The sequence below is a fragment of the Haliotis rubra genome, unplaced genomic scaffold (genome assembly GCF_003918875.1).
Source record: "Haliotis rubra isolate DU_JTF1 unplaced genomic scaffold, ASM391887v1 Scf517, whole genome shotgun sequence".
Taxonomy (NCBI): domain Eukaryota; kingdom Metazoa; phylum Mollusca; class Gastropoda; order Lepetellida; family Haliotidae; genus Haliotis; species Haliotis rubra.
The window spans coordinates 87,702-105,483 of NW_025767210.1; the positions used below are offsets into that span (position 1 = coordinate 87,702).

General features: G+C 40.2%; 4 protein-coding genes across 4 annotated transcripts; 3 read left to right on the top strand and 1 right to left on the bottom strand.

Moving 5' to 3' along the window:
- The first annotated feature begins 456 nt into the window (after nucleotides 1–456).
- LOC124292433 lies at nucleotides 457–1,886 on the top strand. Its single transcript, XM_046729513.1, has 3 exons — nucleotides 457–694; nucleotides 884–1,030; nucleotides 1,650–1,886. Exons 1-3 carry the CDS (start codon nucleotides 592–594, stop codon nucleotides 1,823–1,825), a joined length of 426 nt encoding a protein of 141 aa, XP_046585469.1. The 5' UTR covers nucleotides 457–591; the 3' UTR covers nucleotides 1,826–1,886.
- A 2,752-nt stretch (nucleotides 1,887–4,638) lies between these two features.
- On the bottom strand, nucleotides 4,639–5,858 carry LOC124292416 (putative nuclease HARBI1). Its single transcript, XM_046729497.1, has 3 exons — nucleotides 5,637–5,858; nucleotides 5,137–5,249; nucleotides 4,639–4,764 (listed from the first exon to the last, which is right to left on the bottom strand). Exons 1-3 carry the CDS (start codon nucleotides 5,689–5,691, stop codon nucleotides 4,639–4,641), a joined length of 294 nt encoding a protein of 97 aa, XP_046585453.1. The 5' UTR covers nucleotides 5,692–5,858.
- Nucleotides 5,859–7,051: 1,193 nt separating this feature from the next.
- LOC124292417 (iduronate 2-sulfatase-like) lies at nucleotides 7,052–8,575 on the top strand. Its single transcript, XM_046729498.1, has one exon. It carries the CDS (start codon nucleotides 7,052–7,054, stop codon nucleotides 8,573–8,575), a length of 1,524 nt encoding a protein of 507 aa, XP_046585454.1.
- Nucleotides 8,576–11,218: 2,643 nt separating this feature from the next.
- On the top strand, nucleotides 11,219–12,742 carry LOC124292418 (iduronate 2-sulfatase-like). Its single transcript, XM_046729499.1, has one exon. The coding sequence runs from the start codon at nucleotides 11,219–11,221 to the stop codon at nucleotides 12,740–12,742; it is 1,524 nt and encodes a 507-aa protein (XP_046585455.1).
- The last annotated feature ends 5,040 nt before the right edge of the window (nucleotides 12,743–17,782 follow it).

Below are 17,782 nucleotides of genomic sequence, written 5' to 3' on the forward strand. Positions count from 1 at the left end.
AGCGGGATGGAACCGAAACGTAGGCCGAACTGGACCGAGGAGGAGCGGCTTACGTTAGTTGATGAGGTGCGGAGGAGGGAGGAACGGTTGTTCGGCAAATTTAGGGGGTGTGGAGGGAAGAGGGGGGCGGCGATGAAGGAAGAGGCATGGGAAGAGGCAATGGCGGCGCTAAATGCGTAAGTTACTTTTCGTTGAATGCACCCGTAACTAAATTCCCATGAAAAGAATATGATAAATATAACCATAAACAACGTAATCGTGCATGGATGTATCTGACACCTGTGCAAAAACTGAAGGTGAAAAATTAGGTCAGCAGAGTGCCGAATTAGAGTTACTTGCCCCGTACATTATGACTGCAAGCTTTTGGCCCACGTTAATATTGGGTCACGTTACTCAAAGTTTTGCAGATTTGTGCTTATTCCTAATGTATTTTTTTTGTCTGGTAAATAATACCACAGTATAGATTTGTTAAAAATCTACTGTGAAAAGTAGTTGTACCAAATTCATAAGCATGAAATATTTTTTACGAATCCAGACTGTGGTATCGACGAGTGGGTGTGACCATGCAGTACCGTGCCAACATGTATATACATGTATAATCAGTCTCACGTTTGTTTTTACAATAGGAAATCGAGTCAAATTAAACGGACGGTAGAGGAAGGGAAGAAACAGTATGCGAACTTGAAGCAAAGAGGTATATCATTATACATTTTCTTTATGAAGTTGCTTAGATATTTAAATAAACATTTTCAAGCCTATTTGATGATTATAATGACATTAATGTCACAAATTAATTCTGTTAGAAATATTTTTTATACATGTAATGTAAACCGAAATGATTAAAATTTAATATCTTTATCAATACCTTGCAAAATATTTTCAGCAAAAGAAAAGAATGATGCCAGCCGTCGACCCAAAACAGGAGGAGGGCCCAAACCAGCTTCCCCAACAATGCCAGAAGCTGCCATCCTGGAGACTATGGGGGGAAGGGCAACTCTGAGTGGTCTAGCAGGAGGCATAGACACTGAAGGTATAACTTATTTCAACTGACTTTGGGCTATAAAAATGGTATTTGCTGCATTTTGTGTAGTTTTAACAACACATAAACACATAACTCAAAATAGAGCAATAATTTGTATTTCTTAATTGCATTGATTCACATAAAATATTCATAAAGAGTGTATGAAATAACACAAAAACATCACTAAATCTACATATTACATGAGGAAACATTGTTCCTAATTTCACATTATTCAACAGTTAAAAACTGCAATTTTCCCTCAGATATGACTATATGTGACCAGGCAATGTTACTATTGGAACAGAACACTTTCTTGACCAAAGTTTTTTTCATACTTTAGCAGCACAAAAAACTGTAAAAATATAAGCCAGTTTGTATATTAACAAGGTGTTATTTGGAAACATAAAACATTAACAATGCTTTATTTAGCAATTTAGCTTCATCACATTTTCCTACTGTAAATGCCATTTCATCATAATATTAATAGTAGTAATAATAATGTTCATTTATATGTAGCTCCAAACTCCACATAAGGTATGCCCATAACGCTGACAATGAATAGCACAGCACACCTCAGATAAGTGCATTCAAAAATACTGTTTCACTTTCCTCATGAATGTATTTTCAGATTTTGATGTAATTCCTTGTGTTTCGGAGGAAGAACCAAGTGTGTCCATGGACTTCACTGATACTAATGAGCATGGTTTGTCCACACTTATATACCATTCTTATACTTTATCCATTAAAATAAACTGTAAAATGTGGGACACATTTTTATCGTACCATTACATGTTAATGTACTAAAAGATAATTGTCTCTTTAACCATGACATACTGACCAATCAGACTTTGCAATAATAATAAAATGGGACTATTCATCTCCCAATAACTACTGTATTATCTGACAAACAGATGACTATTTACATAAAAAAATATATATATAGAAATCTATTGTAACCACTTTTAACATTTATAAATGAAATGGAACTGTCCTATGAAGAGATACTAAAAAAAATATATATTTGACTTATTGTCTCATTTCTAAATTTATATTGTGATTTATATGATTATAATCTGGCATAACTGATATGCTATTCTATAGCAATTCTTTACAATAATAACTGTTGACAATTATTTATATAACAGTTCTTCAAAGTGCAATAAATTTCCTTGTCATGGAGGAAGGAATACTGCAGATCCCAACTATCGCCGCTGGTACTCCAAAATCAACCACTGTTACCACTACTACTACTGCTACTCCTATTGCAACTACATCTACAGCTACAACTGCAACAGCAAATGCCACTAACAATTCCAATCTTCCGCCCAAAAAGAAACTAAAGCTGCAACAGCAGGAAATACTAACCCTACAGGCAGAGGAATCCAAATTTAAATGTGAAATTGTTAAATTAAAAGAAGAAGCAGAATTTTTCAGGGCAAAGGTAGCATTGATTAAATTAGAACACGAAAAGCTGAAATTAGAAATGGAAATACTAAGAAAACAGAACCGTATTAGTGAAGAATAATTGTTAGGGGTGCCAAAAATGAAACATACAACTTTATGGATGAAATTTTCTCTTTACTGCATAGAATGATGTTTTGATGACTAATATTCATACACGTAATTGTTAATCAAGGCAGATAATCTGTCTTAAGTTATTTTCTGATAATGTACATTTCTATTCATTACTTGACCAAATATGTTCAACACAGAATGTTCTCATGAGATATATTGTTTAAGCTGTAATGGAATATCTAACTAAAACACTGCTGACACAAGTGTTTTCGAACATTGTTACCTGTCCAGTCATCAGCTATATGGACACTGACATTTTGATTGGTCTCAATATCAACCTGTTCAACATCTATTATATCTTTTCTATCAATGCCAATATTATGTAGAATGACACAAGCAGTTACTATTTTGCAGGCATTTTGAGGTGTTGTCCTTAATCCTCTATGTAAACAAGAAAATCTCCTTTTCAAAATTCCAAAACTCTGCTCAATCAAAACTCTGGTTCTACTGTGACTTCTGTTATATTTCTCTTCAGCATGGGATGATGTGGTTAGGAATGGTGTCATCAAGTAGGACTTGCATTGATATCCTGAGTCTCCCAACAGTAATCCCTTGTAGGTACCTATAACATATAACAAATCACAATCTGTGTGGATGGTTCTGTTGACATTCCTATGTAAATTTGCAAACATGAAATATATGAAAATAAAAAAAGATATCCTACGGCTATTAATATTTCCTTCTGAAGTAAGAGAGAGCAAGTGAGTTTACAATCTTTAACATTGTACCGGTAGTTAAACTGTGGCAAGCTTAGCCTATCAGTGTAAAAATTGAAATGGCCGAGGGCTGGAGCAAAGAGTGTTGTGAGCATGCAGTGTTATTATTACTGTAGGTAAGACTGAGAGTAAAGCTTAGTATTTAGAGCTGGAAGAATATAATTAAGTAAAAATAGTGGTGGTCCGATTAATTGAAATAATCAAATATTGGTCGCAATGACTAAACGACCAAGCAATCGATGTTTTCTCATAATCAAACATTAACAATTTTGGAACATTTGTTTGCATTAACATTATTTTTTACAAGGTTGGTTGTGTCTGTTACATTTCATAAGCACTTCCAGCTCGTTTCAAGTCATGACTGAATTTATTATAAAAACTCAAGAAAAATTATGTTCCTAACATACAAGTTTTGTGCAATTAGTTAAAAAATGTATAAGAACTACACGTTTTCTACTCTATTTTTTGTGCATTAACAAACATATCCAGGAAAATTTGAATAATGACGTTAACCAAATATTTTCGATAATTGATTGGTTGTAATGAACCAATCATCAGTTAAGAGATTCTAACCAATGCCCAACACTATTAGGAAACATAACTAAGCTTCTACCATTTTATCATATAAAACATACCAAGTGTATGACAGGTCTTCTTTTTGTTAAATATAGTAAGTAAATGGAAACGATGTCTTACATAGGGATGTCATGATACATAAGTTTCATGAATCGATATGTAACCTGATACCCATGTCATGATTCAATACACAATACAATACCCATTTTCGCGGCATTATTGCTTAAATTTGGTAACATTTTGAACATTAATGTTGAAATATTGTCCATGAAAAGATCAACATGTTTGATTCTTAGAGATAATAAGTTCTAATTTCCCATCTATGTGCATGAAATATAATCTTTTATAACCCTCATAACATCAAAAAACATGATACAATTGATAAATGTAAATATTTATAATATTTAAACCAATATTTTTAAACATAAATATCAATACAATTGTCAATGTATCGATAATTGTATTGCCTTAGAAAAAGTATCGATGCATTGATGTATCAATGTGTCATGGCATCCCAAGTCATACACCTTACTACTTCATATGATGTACCTAATATTGTACCTCATCTTCAGTAAAAAGCTATGTTCATATATAAAATGTACCTACTATTAATTCAGAAGAACAGAACCACAATTAATATTTTGTTTGAAAAAAAGTCTTCAAGAATTATTAAATAAACTGTGTTCTTCAAACAGTGTCATTTGGTATTTTGTTTGTTTATACAGTGGAAGTTATGTTATTACAGTTGCTCTATGAAGTTATACCATTTTCAAACGCAATGCTGATTCTGCTGTCTCTGAAGATGTGACTATCATGGACACTCCCTGGCCACTTTGCAACACAGTTGATGAATTTGTATCTCGCATCACATATCATCTGAAAAGTGATTGAAATACTATGTCAGCTTAATATAACAATTATTATTTGAAATCAGTAGGTAATTGGTCTTGACTGTTTTGGATTTACATTTGAGCATAAAAGTGACGGAGTTTAGTTTTATGCCAGCGCTTTTTAGCAATATTCGAGCAATATCATGGCAGGGGACAACAGAATTGAGCTTCACACATTCTACCAGTGTGGTGAGGAATAGGGCAAAATTCAAATTTGACTTAAGAAGAATTGATATGGTGATAATCTACATTTTGGTGGTAACAGCATAGGTAATGAAATATGTTTTTTTTAATGCTGAAAGTAATTTCATGCCTTGTACATGAGAAAAGTGGTTATTAGTTAACATAAACATATTACCTGAACATTGAGTGAATGAAAGCCTTTCCTGTTCAAATAGTCTGCTTCATTCTCAGATGGTGCCATTAAACGGATGAATGTTCCATCCACACATCCCAGAACATTGGGGAATCCTGAAAAGTACATTTTCCATAATTCACATTTTTTTGATAAATTCATATATTATACAATTATTATATAGACATTATTGTATCATTAAGTTTTGGGTGTTTTTTAAACAGTACATCAAGGAATATTTCTGGTTCTTTTCAAGTTTATAAAAATATATTTTTATCATATCGTATGGGATATGTCTGTAAAGTTTAATTTTTTCCGACATTGGCAATATCGTTATGTCAGTGGGTCTTACGGGAATTTTTAATACGAGTCTCTTCATTTATGCATGATTACATATCGGTTCATCGGAACTAGAAATGACAAGATTGAGAGTAGCCCCCCTTTATTTGACCTAGAATGAGCTTTGCTACGAAAGGAAGGTAAAAGCAATCAAATACACTCACCTGCAATTTGAAAGAACTGTTTCTTGGTCATGTCGGCATCTTGTCCGCTTGGCATACGTATGAAATGCCGGAGATGTTCAATGAGACAAGAGCATACATCCCTGACTGACCGAAACACAGATGAGGTGGAGATGGTCGCATACGTATCGGCGATTAATGAATAAAAAGACCCAGTGGCCAAGAAACGCAGAGTGACTAGAACTTGCGTTAAGACAGGTAGTGGGTTGCTTCGGATTGAACACCGTTCGAGTTTCCCGCAAACAAGTGAAACAATAAATAAAATACTCTCAGCACGGAACCGGAACCGCAGAAAGAGCTCCTCTTGTGACATAACCTCGAGAGGGTTCTGTCTGTCAACTAATGATCTACTCAAAGTGGATTTACGTTTCACTCTACGGCGTCTACGTCTATTTATCATCGCCATTTTGTGATCACCAAAAAACTTAAATCACCTCCCTACCAAACTCAAATTGTCAACTCAGTTTGAGTCCAAAATCGAACTCAGTTTTGTTTGAGAAATGCATTTTGCTGAGTTTTCTCAAATTTGAGTAAAAACTCAGACTTAAGTCTGAAAACAGACTTAAGTTTGTTTCGAGAAATCGGGGCCAGGTCTTTCAGAACATTTCAACAACACTCCCAGCCACCTTAACTAAGTCACTGGATCAAGTTCAACCTCTGAGACGCTATTCACATCTGTGCAACCATCAGTTTCTTAGTTTTTCCCAGTTAATGTTAAACAGAATACATACGCTTTACGTTCTGCTCTATGAACTCTTTCTATAGATTCCGCAAACACTGGAATAATCCATTGTACGTGACATTACCTTTCACCACACAACAACTAATATATATTCCCCATCATTCACATGGAGATGTGTTAAGATTCGGCATTAAAGATGTGTTTGTAAAATGTAAAGGTTGTTATCCATAATACTCCTTGTAATTATTATGTCCAATTTGTTGAGTTCATATAGGGGTGAGAGATGCAAATCATATATTTTATCATTCTCAGACTATTTTACAAATTAAAACCTTCAGAAGATTTGTGGTTGAACCTTCTATTTGATGGTATTCTAAGAATTACATTCTTACTGTATTGCGTGTGAAAAAGGACTTCTGTCTTTTGTTATCAGAAATGCTGAGGCCTAATCTTTTACACAGCAATATATAACCAGGTCTGAGAATGTACATGTGTGCCATTCGCTCATTTGGCCTTTCAGACAAAATTCCAAGCAAGCCTATCTGCTGGTGATAACCACATATTTGTCGCTAATACCAACGTCATTCAATTCTATAAATGTGTATCGTGACTGAGATACAAATGGAATGTCTAGGTTCCTAAATGCACCAGATCCTATCAGTATAAAACAAATCCTCTAGGGCTTGGTTTTACCATTCCGATTTCCATGCCAACGATGCAGTGGCTTGCGCTTCTCCTTCTTCCTGCGGTGCTTGCCAGGAAAAATGTTCTGTTTCTCGTTTCGGATGATATGCGGCCAAACCTTGGGGCATATCTTGGTCCTGACTTCCCTTCGCCTGTCTATCCAACAATGCAGACACCTACTCTTGATGCTTTAGCCAAGACAAGTCTGCTCCTCAAGAGAGCCTATGTTTCCCAAGCACTTTGCAATCCAAGCAGAACAGCCCTTCTTACGAGTAGGAGACCCGATACAAGCCACATCTACGCCATCGGCCCTTACTTCAGGAAATATGGAGGAAACTTTACCACTCTGCCAGAGTACTTCAAGCAGAACGGCTACAGGACAATAGGGATGGGGAAGGTGTTCCATCCAGGGAAGTCTTCGGGTAATGATGATCCTGTGTCATGGACAGACCCGTATTTTCATGCACCCGATAAGTATGCTAGAGATCATCTTATTTGGCAAGCTGTGTCTGAGGAAAGAGAAGCACAGCAACCTCTTCAAGACACCCTGCTGGCTGACAATGCAATAAAGGTTCTGCAAGATGTGGCGCCGAAAGCTAAGTCAGGTGAGCAGCCTTTCTTTGTGGCGGTAGGACTTCACAGGCCTCATCTTCCCTGGAATTTTCCAGCTCGTTTTATGGACTATTACCCTCTTGAGAATATAAGACCTCCTCCTAATTATTTTGCACCAGTGGGAATGCCAACAGTTGCTTGGCACAACTTCACTAACATGGGTCGATACAAGAACATTAAGTCGCTCGGGTTAAAAGACGTTGGAAATATCAACTTTACCTTTCCGCATAACGTTACCCTAGAGTTAAGAAGGGCATACTACAGCTGTATGAGTTTCACAGACTACGAACTTGGCAGAGTAATAGCTGAGCTTGACAATCTTGGCCTGTCAGACAACACTATCATATCCTTCTGGGGAGACCATGGGTGGCAGCTTGGGGAACATAGTGAATGGGAGAAGCAAACAAACTTTGAGGATGCTACCCATGCTCCCATGATGATTCACATCCCAGGACTCACCGACCAGGGGATCGTCACAGAACAGTTCACGGAATTTGTGGACCTCTTTCCAACACTTGCTGAAGCTGCAGAACTTCCTAAAATCGAGACATGTCCTGACAATTCGCAAAATGTTACCCTGTGTACAGAAGGACTCAGTCTGATGCCTCTTGTAAAGAATCCAAATGCGACATTGAAGACTGCAGCCTTCTCCCAGTATCACAGAGATGGCGATCCTCTGACGGGCAAAGCTGTGATGGGTTATACCATGAGAACAGACTCATATCGTTACACAGAATGGGTCAAGTTTACTGGTGGTAAGAAGTTCGTTACCCACTGGAATAAGTTGGTTGCTGCAGAGCTTTACGATCATACCGTGGATCCACAGGAAAACTACAATCAAGCATTGAATGCTACCTATGCTAACATCAGGAAGGAGCTTAGTGCCAAGCTACAGGCTGGGTGGAGAAAGGCAATGCCTGTCGGAGAAACGCTAAGCCATTAAGGAAATATCACATGTAAAGGTATATGGATTGAATAAATATTGTCATTTACCGTTTTATCAAATTTTGTTTTGGAAATAGATAAGGTTACTAAACCTTTTCCACAATCAAAAGAAGTCTCGATTCGATTGTGAGATTCGTATAGTTCCTGGAGCACGTGTGCCGAGTTTTCATGAACTCTCTTCCAGTGGATCTTAACGGAAATAATTAATACAATTACAACACTGTTCCCTAAAAAATTACACTTACACGCGGAAAAATTCATCCCTTGAGTGCCTGTTTCTGGACATGCAGAGGGAAGTCAGGGTCCTTGTATGAACCGATGTCTTTTACATGTAATCGGCAACAAGAAACAAAACATGTTCATGGCACAGGGCCAATCTTTTTTTGCGGCAATCTGATCAGTTGAGAAACGATAATTGGCGTTAAATTTCAGAATTTCTTCTTGACTTGTAACTGCGAGTTAGTATCTTTCATAATTAGTATATTCTGCTGTGTCTCAAATTTGACTTACTAGTGCCATACGGCTAGGTGCTACGACAGATTACAACACTACGATAAGAGCGTGACTATATTTCGTAAATACTGCTCCGAACGTCCAGCTTTTCAATCCTGCGGCTAACTTGGATACGATGAAGGTCACGTTCGTCAATATTATCAAATTGGTGTGTCAGGAGCTTGTCAAACGATTCCCCTTAAAAACCACGTTTCACTGTAAAAGTGACTCGCTGCTGTGGCGGATTATGATGTAGTTACATCTCATGTAGTTTTATCTGCGAAGATTTGCAGAACGTTTGACCTTGTTTTATAAACAGAATGTTCTAACACGCACACAGACATATACACAAATCTCTACATTCCAGTGATTATCTTGATCACGTTAATTGAGTAAGGAGTGTGTCATGTACAAAATGAAATGTTAACTTTTCTCCAGGACTTCCGATCAGATTTGTGTGTGCGTCCCTCTGTGTGGATTGGCGCGCGCGTGCGCGCGTGTGTGTTTGAGTGTTTTTTTGCGTGCGGGTCTTTGCGTGTGTGTCTTCATGTAATTTTGTTTGTGTGTGTGTGTCCGTGTGTGTCTCCGTGTGTGTGACTGTGTGTCTTTGGTTATTGGTTTCTCGCTCTCTGTCTCTCTCTCTCTCTCTCTCTCTCTCTCTCTCTCTCTCTCTCTCTCTGAGTGTGTGTGTGTGTGTGTGTGTGTGTGTGCCCATTCACAGCTAGGTGGACTTGGACACATAGTCACAGAACTTTGTCCACGTTTACTGCACGTTGCTCTACCCGCAACTAGGTGTTTGCACGTTTACATCTGGCTACCATCTGGTCATTTACTGACGGATTCGTATGTTCTTGTAAGTGCACAGGGTTGTGTACTGTACACTAGGGATTGTAACAACACTAAAAGAATTTGCACACAAAGTTGTTTTCAGGGTTTTTGCACCCTTTACATGGGCTCGATTCCGGCACCTCAAGCTCGCTAGATCAGTAGCCAGGCGCCTTAGCCAGCTCGCCCTTGCTAAATGTCATCAAGCAGGTCACTGACTCTGACCATGTGATCCATTAAGTCGTCTTGGTTACGTGGAACCAATGGGAAACCGGGAGTCCCCACACGCTAGAAGCAGTGTTTATTATTTGAACACTCTAAGTAAAAGTGAAAAAAGAACCCATTCCACAATCACAGAGAAGTCCATTGAACTATCATAGCCTTATCGTATCTTTGACAGTGAATGGACTACATTGCAAATGTTGTGGACAGTCATACATGACTGAAACCTGTCGACATACGCCATGTAGAACGATTAGGATACAGGCCCTCCATCTAGAAGGCCGACTTGAGGTCAGGTCTTTCAGAACATTTCAACAACACTCCCAGCAACCTTGACTAAGTCACTGGATCAAGTTCAACCTCTGAGACGCTATTCACATCTGTGCAACCATCAGTTTCTTAGTTTTTCCCAGTTAATGTTAAACAGAATACATACGCTTTACGTTCTGCTCTATGAACTCTTTCTATAGATTCCGCAAACACTGGAATAATCCATTGTACGTAACATTACCTTTCACCACACAACAACTAATATGTATTCCCAATCATTCACATGGAGATGAGTTAAGATGCGGCACTGAAGATGTGTTTGTAAAATGTAAAGGTTGTTATCCATAATACTCCTTGTAATTATTATGTCCAATTTGTTGAGTTCATATAGGGGTGACAAATGCAAATCATACATTTAATCATACTCAGATTATTTTAAAAATTAAAACCTTCAGAAGATTTGTGGTTGAACCTACTATTTGATGGTATTCTAAGAATTACATTCTTACTGTATTGCGTGTGAAAAAGGACTTCTGTCTTTTGTTATCAGGTATACTAAGGCCTAATCTTTTACATAACAATATATAACCAGGTCTGAGAATGTACATGTGTGCCATTCGCTCATTTGGCCTTTCAGACAAAATTCCAAGCAAGCCTATCTGCTGGTGATAACCACATATTTGTCGCTAATGCAAACGTCATTCCGTTCTGTAAATGTGTATCGTGATTGAGATAAAAATGGAATGTCTAGGTTCCTAAATGCACCAGATCCTATCAGTATAAAACAAATCCTCTAGGGCTTGGTTATACCATTCCGATTTCCATGCCAACGATGCAGTGGCTTGCGCTTCTCCTTCTTCCAGTGGTGCTTGCCAGGAAAAATGTTCTGTTTCTCGTTTCGGATGATATGCGGCCAAACCTTGGGGCATATCTTGGTCCTGACTTCCCTTCGCCTGTCTATCCAACAATGCAGACACCTACTCTTGATGCATTAGCCCAGCGGAGTTTGCTCCTCAAGAGAGCCTATGTTTCCCAAGCACTTTGCAATCCAAGCAGAACGGCCCTTCTTACGAGTAGGAGACCCGATACAAGCCACATCTACTCCATCGGCCCTTACTTCAGGAAATATGGAGGAAACTTTACCACTCTGCCAGGGTACTTCAAGCAGAATGGCTACAGGACAATAGGGATGGGGAAGGTGTTCCACCCAGGGTCGTCTTCGGGTAATGATGATCCTGTGTCATGGACAGACCCGTATTTTCATGCACCGGATAAATATAAGGGAGATGATCTCATTTGGGAAGCCGTGTCTGAGGAAAGAGAAGCACAGCAACCTCTTCAAGACACCCTGCTGGCTGACAATGCAATAAAGGTTCTGCAAGATGTGGCCCCGAATGCTAAGTCAGGTGAGCAACCTTTCTTTGTGGCGGTTGGACTTCACAAACCTCATCTTCCCTGGAATTTTCCAGCTCGTTTTATGGACTATTACCCTCTTGAGAATATTAGACCTCCTCCTAATTATTTTGCACCAGTGGGAATGCCCACAGTTGCTTGGCACAACTTTACTAACATGGGTCTGTTTAAGAACATTAAGCCACTTGGGTTAAAAGACGTTGGAAATATCAATTTTACCTTTCCGCATAACGTTACCCTAGAGTTAAGAAGGGCATACTACAGCTGTATGAGTTTCACAGACTACGAACTTGGCAGAGTAATAGCTGAGCTTGACAATCTTGGCCTGTCAGACAACACTATCATATCCTTCTGGGGAGACCATGGGTGGCAGCTTGGGGAACATAGTGAATGGGAGAAGCAAACAAACTTTGAGGATGCTACCCATGCTCCCATGATGATTCACATCCCAGGACTCACCGACCAGGGGATCGTCACAGAACAGTTCACAGAATTTGTGGACCTCTTTCCAACACTTGCTGAAGCTGCAGAACTTCCTAAAATCGAGACATGTCCTGACAATTCGCAAAATGTTACCCTGTGTACAGAAGGACTCAGTCTGATGCCTCTTGTGAAGAATCCAAATACAACATTGAAGACTGCAGCCTTCTCCCAGTATCCCAGAGATGGCGATCCTCTGACGGGCAAAGCTGTGATGGGTTACACCATGAGAACAGACTCATATCGCTACACAGAATGGGTCAAGTTTACTGGTGGTAAGAAGTTCGTTACCCACTGGAATAAGTTGGTTGCTGCAGAGCTTTACGATCATACCGTGGATCCACAGGAAAACTACAATCAAGCATTGAATGCTACCTATGCTAACATCAGGAAGGAGCTTAGTGCCAAGCTACAGGCTGGGTGGAGAAAGGCAATGCCTGTCGGAGAAACGCTAAGCCATTAAGGAAACATCACATCACATCACATCACATGTGACCTAGCCTTACGGGCCATATCTTTTGGGGCCATCTTTGCATGATTATACAGATCCTGGTGTCTATCTCTGTTTAGCTATTTTCATTTGGTTGTGACGTTTCGATTTCCAAGTTGACATAGTTAGCCAGAAATCATCATGTTCAAGAACCACATTGGCAACAACGAAATGCTATGCAGCTAACAGTTGTCTTGTCACATTGAGCAGGTTAAATCAATACAACTGGAAAGGAATTACAATGTGGTGTACAGTAGTGGTAGCACACAAACACATGAGCACTGAGAACAACAACATTGACAGTACGGCTTCTTTTAGGTGAGGTGAAATTGGGTTTAACGTCGTACTTGAGAATATTTCGCTCATATGACGACGTGCATGCACGTGTATGTGTATGTGCGGCTGCTTGTACTAGCCCAGACTAAAGCTGGTTTTATAGTGCTAGCCCACTGAGATACCATGCCGCAGTGAAGCATGAATACCCCACTCAGACACATTATACCGACTTCGAGCCGACCAGTCCTTGTTGTACCCATTAATGCCGAGCGCCAGGCAGGGACCAACAAGTACCATATTTTAACGTCTTTTGGTATGACGCGGTCGGGGATCGAACCCGTGACCTTCCGCTCTCCGGTCGGACGCTCTAACCACTACACCACGGAGGCGGTCCCGGCTTCTTTGAGAGGCATTTAGAAGTTGGAGCAGTAAGGAAGGATAACAGTACATGGATGAACAACTTCTTTATTGCTGTGAGAGCGACGTTTCGGAATCAAGCCAGTGATAAGGGTGTTATAACCTACACTGAAACGTCGCTCTCGCAACAATAAAGATAGTATGGGTAATATCTACTTAGCAGGACCTGTAGCCAAACTTCCTTGGTTGGGAATCCAGGGTGAGAAGTGATCTTTGCACATTGCCGGTCTGCACACACGCTTGTACAACTTATATGCTACAAGGTTCTATAGGTTCTACCCCGTGCTGGATTGTCATGGCTGTTACAGAAGCTTTCAAATTACTATTAACGTAGCCTAAATTGTCCTCTAAGGAATCTTAATGGAAACACTGCAACACAATTTCAACACTGTTCCATAATGAATATTCTACAGACACACGGAGAGGTTCATCCCCTAGACAGACAGGCGAGGGGAGGTCAGGGTCTTGTTTGAACCAATGTATTTCGCCCGTCATCCGCAACAAGAAACATCACATTTTCTTGGCACAGTGACCAGACGGACACTCGTGAAAATCCTGTGTGCGGCAATTTGAATAGTTTAAAAACGTTCAGTGACACTAAACTTCAGAAATCCTTCCTGACTTGTAACTGCTAGCTAAAGCATTTCATAATAAGTGCATTCTGATCAGTCGCAAATTTCACCAGTAATACTGAGATCAGAACGCGATTATAGTAAATGCTTTTCGGAAAGTTCATCTTTTCAGCCATGAATACGGCTAACGGATATTATGATGAATTTCAAGGCTGTCAGCGTTATGGAAATTTGGTTGCCAGGAACTTGTCAAACAATTCCCTTTTAAAGTCACGTTTCATTGTAAACGTGATTCACTGGTATGATGAATTATGACATATATACTCTTGAGTTCATACAGTTTTATCTACCGACATTGCAAAGCGTATGCCATTATTTTATAAACAGAATTTTTCATGACGCGCACACAGATAGTCAAATCTCTACATGCCAGGGATTGTCTTGATTACCTTATCTGAGTAAGGAATGTGCCATGTACAGAATGGAATGTTAACATTTATCCAGGACTTTTTTGCAAGGATTTTCAAAATATACCTGGCTATGTCGCTTCTGTATGTATATTTCAGGTTCTTCATTTATCTTGATTGCGCTCCTTTGGCTCGATGCATTTGATTCACGTGCCAAGCCCAAGTATGATGGAATGTGACGTAGACGAAACTAATTATCACAAACCCAGTTTAAATGTCGGCGTCCCTTATGGATGAAACGGACATTGCCTTCATACAGTAATCTCCTATGTTTACCCAGGTTTACCTGTATATACCCGAAAACACAAACATCCACGGTAACGTAGTGTGTGTGCGTACGTGTGCGTGTGCGTGTGCGTGTGCGTGTGACAGGCGCGTCCTGTACATATTAAAATCGATATTAGTCACTAGCAATTGTTATTAAATCTTATCGTGGTGTTTTCGATCAACTGCTTTCGTAAATCGTAAAATATATACTGAGTCAAAAGAAACTTTCTTCAGGGCACTATAAAAGAACACGAGATGGTAAGATGGTTAAATTGTTATTATTTCATTGCTGAGATCTGTGTGATGTACACGATACACTGACAGTGCCGTAATCAGTTCCATTAGGCTACACCGCCGTTCCAAAACATGGGTATACAGAATGTCAAGTCACAAGAATAAAAAAAATCGAAATTTCTCAGTTCAATATCGTGTATGGCCACCCCGCGCATTCACCACTGCCAAACACCGTCTCCTCATCGACTGCCTGATGCTTGTGAACACGTGGTTGGGGATTCTGCGCCATTGCTCTTGCAAGGCAGCGCCAAGTTCCTGCAAATTCTGAGGTTGGTTCCTAAGACCACGAAGCCTTCTCCCAAGTGCATCCCAAACGTGCTCTATTGGATTAAGGTCAGGGGACCTCGATGGCCAGTCCGTGTCGTTGATTCCAGCGTTTTGAAGGAAATTTCGTGTCAACACGCGGTATGCGGCCGAGCATTATCATGCTGGAACTGCAGACCTGGGCCATGAGCCGCCATGAAAGGAACGAGTTCAGGGGTGAGCACCTGGTCGCGGTAAGCAGCAGCTGTGAGGTTTCCACGGATGACCAGAAGTCGGGAACGGTTGTCCCCACAGAAAGCACCCCACACCATGCAACTTCCGCCCCCGAATCTGTCGACTTCCTGTACACAACATTGCGCATACCGTCCACGACCTCGTCTGCAGACTCTATGCCTGCCGTCGGCGAATCATGAGGGTAAAACTGGATTCATCGCTAAAGACGACTCGATTCCAGTCTCTCTGGGTCCATCGGAGGTGACGTTGGGCCCACAGCAGACGTTGACGTTGATGAAACAGCGTCAATATTGGGCCACGATATGGACGTCGAGAATGGAGACTGGCAGCCCGCAACCGATTTCGAATGGTCTGTGAGGACAGTCGACCTCTAAACATCTCAGCCCTGGTTCGTGTAGCCGGCAGAAATCTGTCACGTAGGTGACGTAGGACGATTTGACGGTCTTCTGCTCGTGACGTCACACGTGGACGACCCGACCTTGGGCGATCAGAAGTGGTGCCAGTTTGTTGTAGACGACCTCGCAAGTCATACACAGTACGACGGCTGCATCCCATTGCTCTTGCGAGGTCAATAACTGATCTTCCCGCTTGCAACATGCCAACGGCACGTTCACGTTGCACATTTGACAATCCTGGCATGTCAAGTACCGTTAGAACTGTGGTTTAAAAGTGTTTTTTCAATTCTTGAGGCCAGTGCAAACAAACACGTGCATATGAAGAAAACTTCGATGCGAAGATCACGTGATCGACTGCACGTGCAAAACCTGATTTGGCACTAACGTCATTTGCACGACGAATGGATGGGTTTGAATGGGTTTTGCTAACGTTTTCCTAGAGTCGAAAAATTACATTTGTGAAGTTTCTTTTTTGACTCAGTATGTAACTGATTTCCATGCATATAGATTATTACAGATTTCCATAAAACTGATTTTCAAATGCCTTTTCAAATGCCTTTTCAGAAAACTGTGACATTGGCCCCTTAAACTTTCAAAAGCCAGACCAACAAAAAACCTTTCTCACCTTTCTTTTAACAATTATTGTTCTACAATATATACATAATCTTCGTACAACGGATACAACCGCCCCAGGTTTACATAGATATACAAAGGACAGGCAATGCTTGCCTTCCTGAACCTCATGCTCCATCCACAACAGAGGTGTTCGACGCAATCCTCTGCGCATGTTTTGTAGCTCCGCAGTAAAAATGCCCGGATGACACGTTATCAGCTATGTTTGCATTGGTAGGTGGTTGCATACGTTGCAACCAGAAAAAGATGCCGGTGATATGATATTAGGTGAAGATTAATGAATTTCCGCCGCAGTGTGTCAACGCTGTTATAATTTTATCCTGACACCAAGGCACCTTTATGCCCTCGTTAGTAACTCTCGAGCCCTTCAAATAGGTCTGGAAGATTGATGTACAGGCTTATCTGTATAACACATTTAGGTTTGTTAAAAACGTTATGTAATAATGGTGGGACAATGAAAACGGCTGTGTTGCAGAAACGCTGTCGTATGCTTCGAGGTTAACATCATATACGCAGTAACTTGTGTCAAAATGCCAAGTTACAAAACATAAACAGTTAATCACATCGCTAGATTACCTAGATGAACAATCAACCTCAAGACTGACATTATTCACCATACCAATAAACAGGTGCTTGACTGATCTGAAAAGAGAAAGTCATCATAACTGCCAATTTGTTATTCTGTGGCCCCTTCAACACCACATGGACACAGCTGAAGACCATCAAAAATAGATTTGAAGAAAGCTGAGATGTTTGGGAATTGATGAGTGGGCTAACTACTCGCCTGGTGTTACTTGTGAGCGTATTCGGGTATTTGCGTCGTGTCTGGTGTCCAGAAGCAGACCCTGTCTGTCTTCGAGAACTACGAGTTCACAGACGGTAACATGACTTCGTAATGTATACTTGGATTGTAGATGACGTCGTAATACCTCCTGGAGTAGAGGATGCCAGCATAATGGCCACTGCAGTAGTACATTTGTAGGTGACGTCGTAATGCCTACTGGGGTAGAGGATGCCAGCATAATGGCCACTGCAGTAGTACATTTGTAGGTGACGTCGTAATGCCTACTGGAGTAGAGGATGCCAGCATAATGGCCACTGCAGTAGTACATTTGTAGGTGACGTCGTAATGCCTACTGGATTGGAGTATGACTGTGTAAAGCCTACATGAGGGGATGACGACGTCGAAATGCC

What these genes read in the sequence shown, in the direction of transcription:
- LOC124292416 (XM_046729497.1), bottom strand. Translation starts at nt 5,691, where the DNA reads ATGCCAAGCGGACAAGATGCCGACATGACCAAGAAACAGTTCTTTCAA. An exon ending in ACAGTTCTTTCAAATTGCAG is followed by an intron (nt 5,250 to 5,636) that starts GTGAGTGTATTT and finishes TGTACTTTTCAG; the next exon opens with GATTCCCCAATGTTCTGGGA. An exon ending in TTCATTCACTCAATGTTCAG is followed by an intron (nt 4,765 to 5,136) that starts GTAATATGTTTA and finishes ATCACTTTTCAG; the next exon opens with ATGATATGTGATGCGAGATA.
- LOC124292433 (XM_046729513.1), top strand. Translation starts at nt 592, where the DNA reads ATGTATAATCAGTCTCACGTTTGTTTTTACAATAGGAAATCGAGTCAA. An exon ending in TGCGAACTTGAAGCAAAGAG is followed by an intron (nt 695 to 883) that starts GTATATCATTAT and finishes AAATATTTTCAG; the next exon opens with CAAAAGAAAAGAATGATGCC. An exon ending in AGGAGGCATAGACACTGAAG is followed by an intron (nt 1,031 to 1,649) that starts GTATAACTTATT and finishes ATGTATTTTCAG; the next exon opens with ATTTTGATGTAATTCCTTGT.
- LOC124292417 (XM_046729498.1), top strand. Translation starts at nt 7,052, where the DNA reads ATGCAGTGGCTTGCGCTTCTCCTTCTTCCTGCGGTGCTTGCCAGGAAA.
- LOC124292418 (XM_046729499.1), top strand. Translation starts at nt 11,219, where the DNA reads ATGCAGTGGCTTGCGCTTCTCCTTCTTCCAGTGGTGCTTGCCAGGAAA.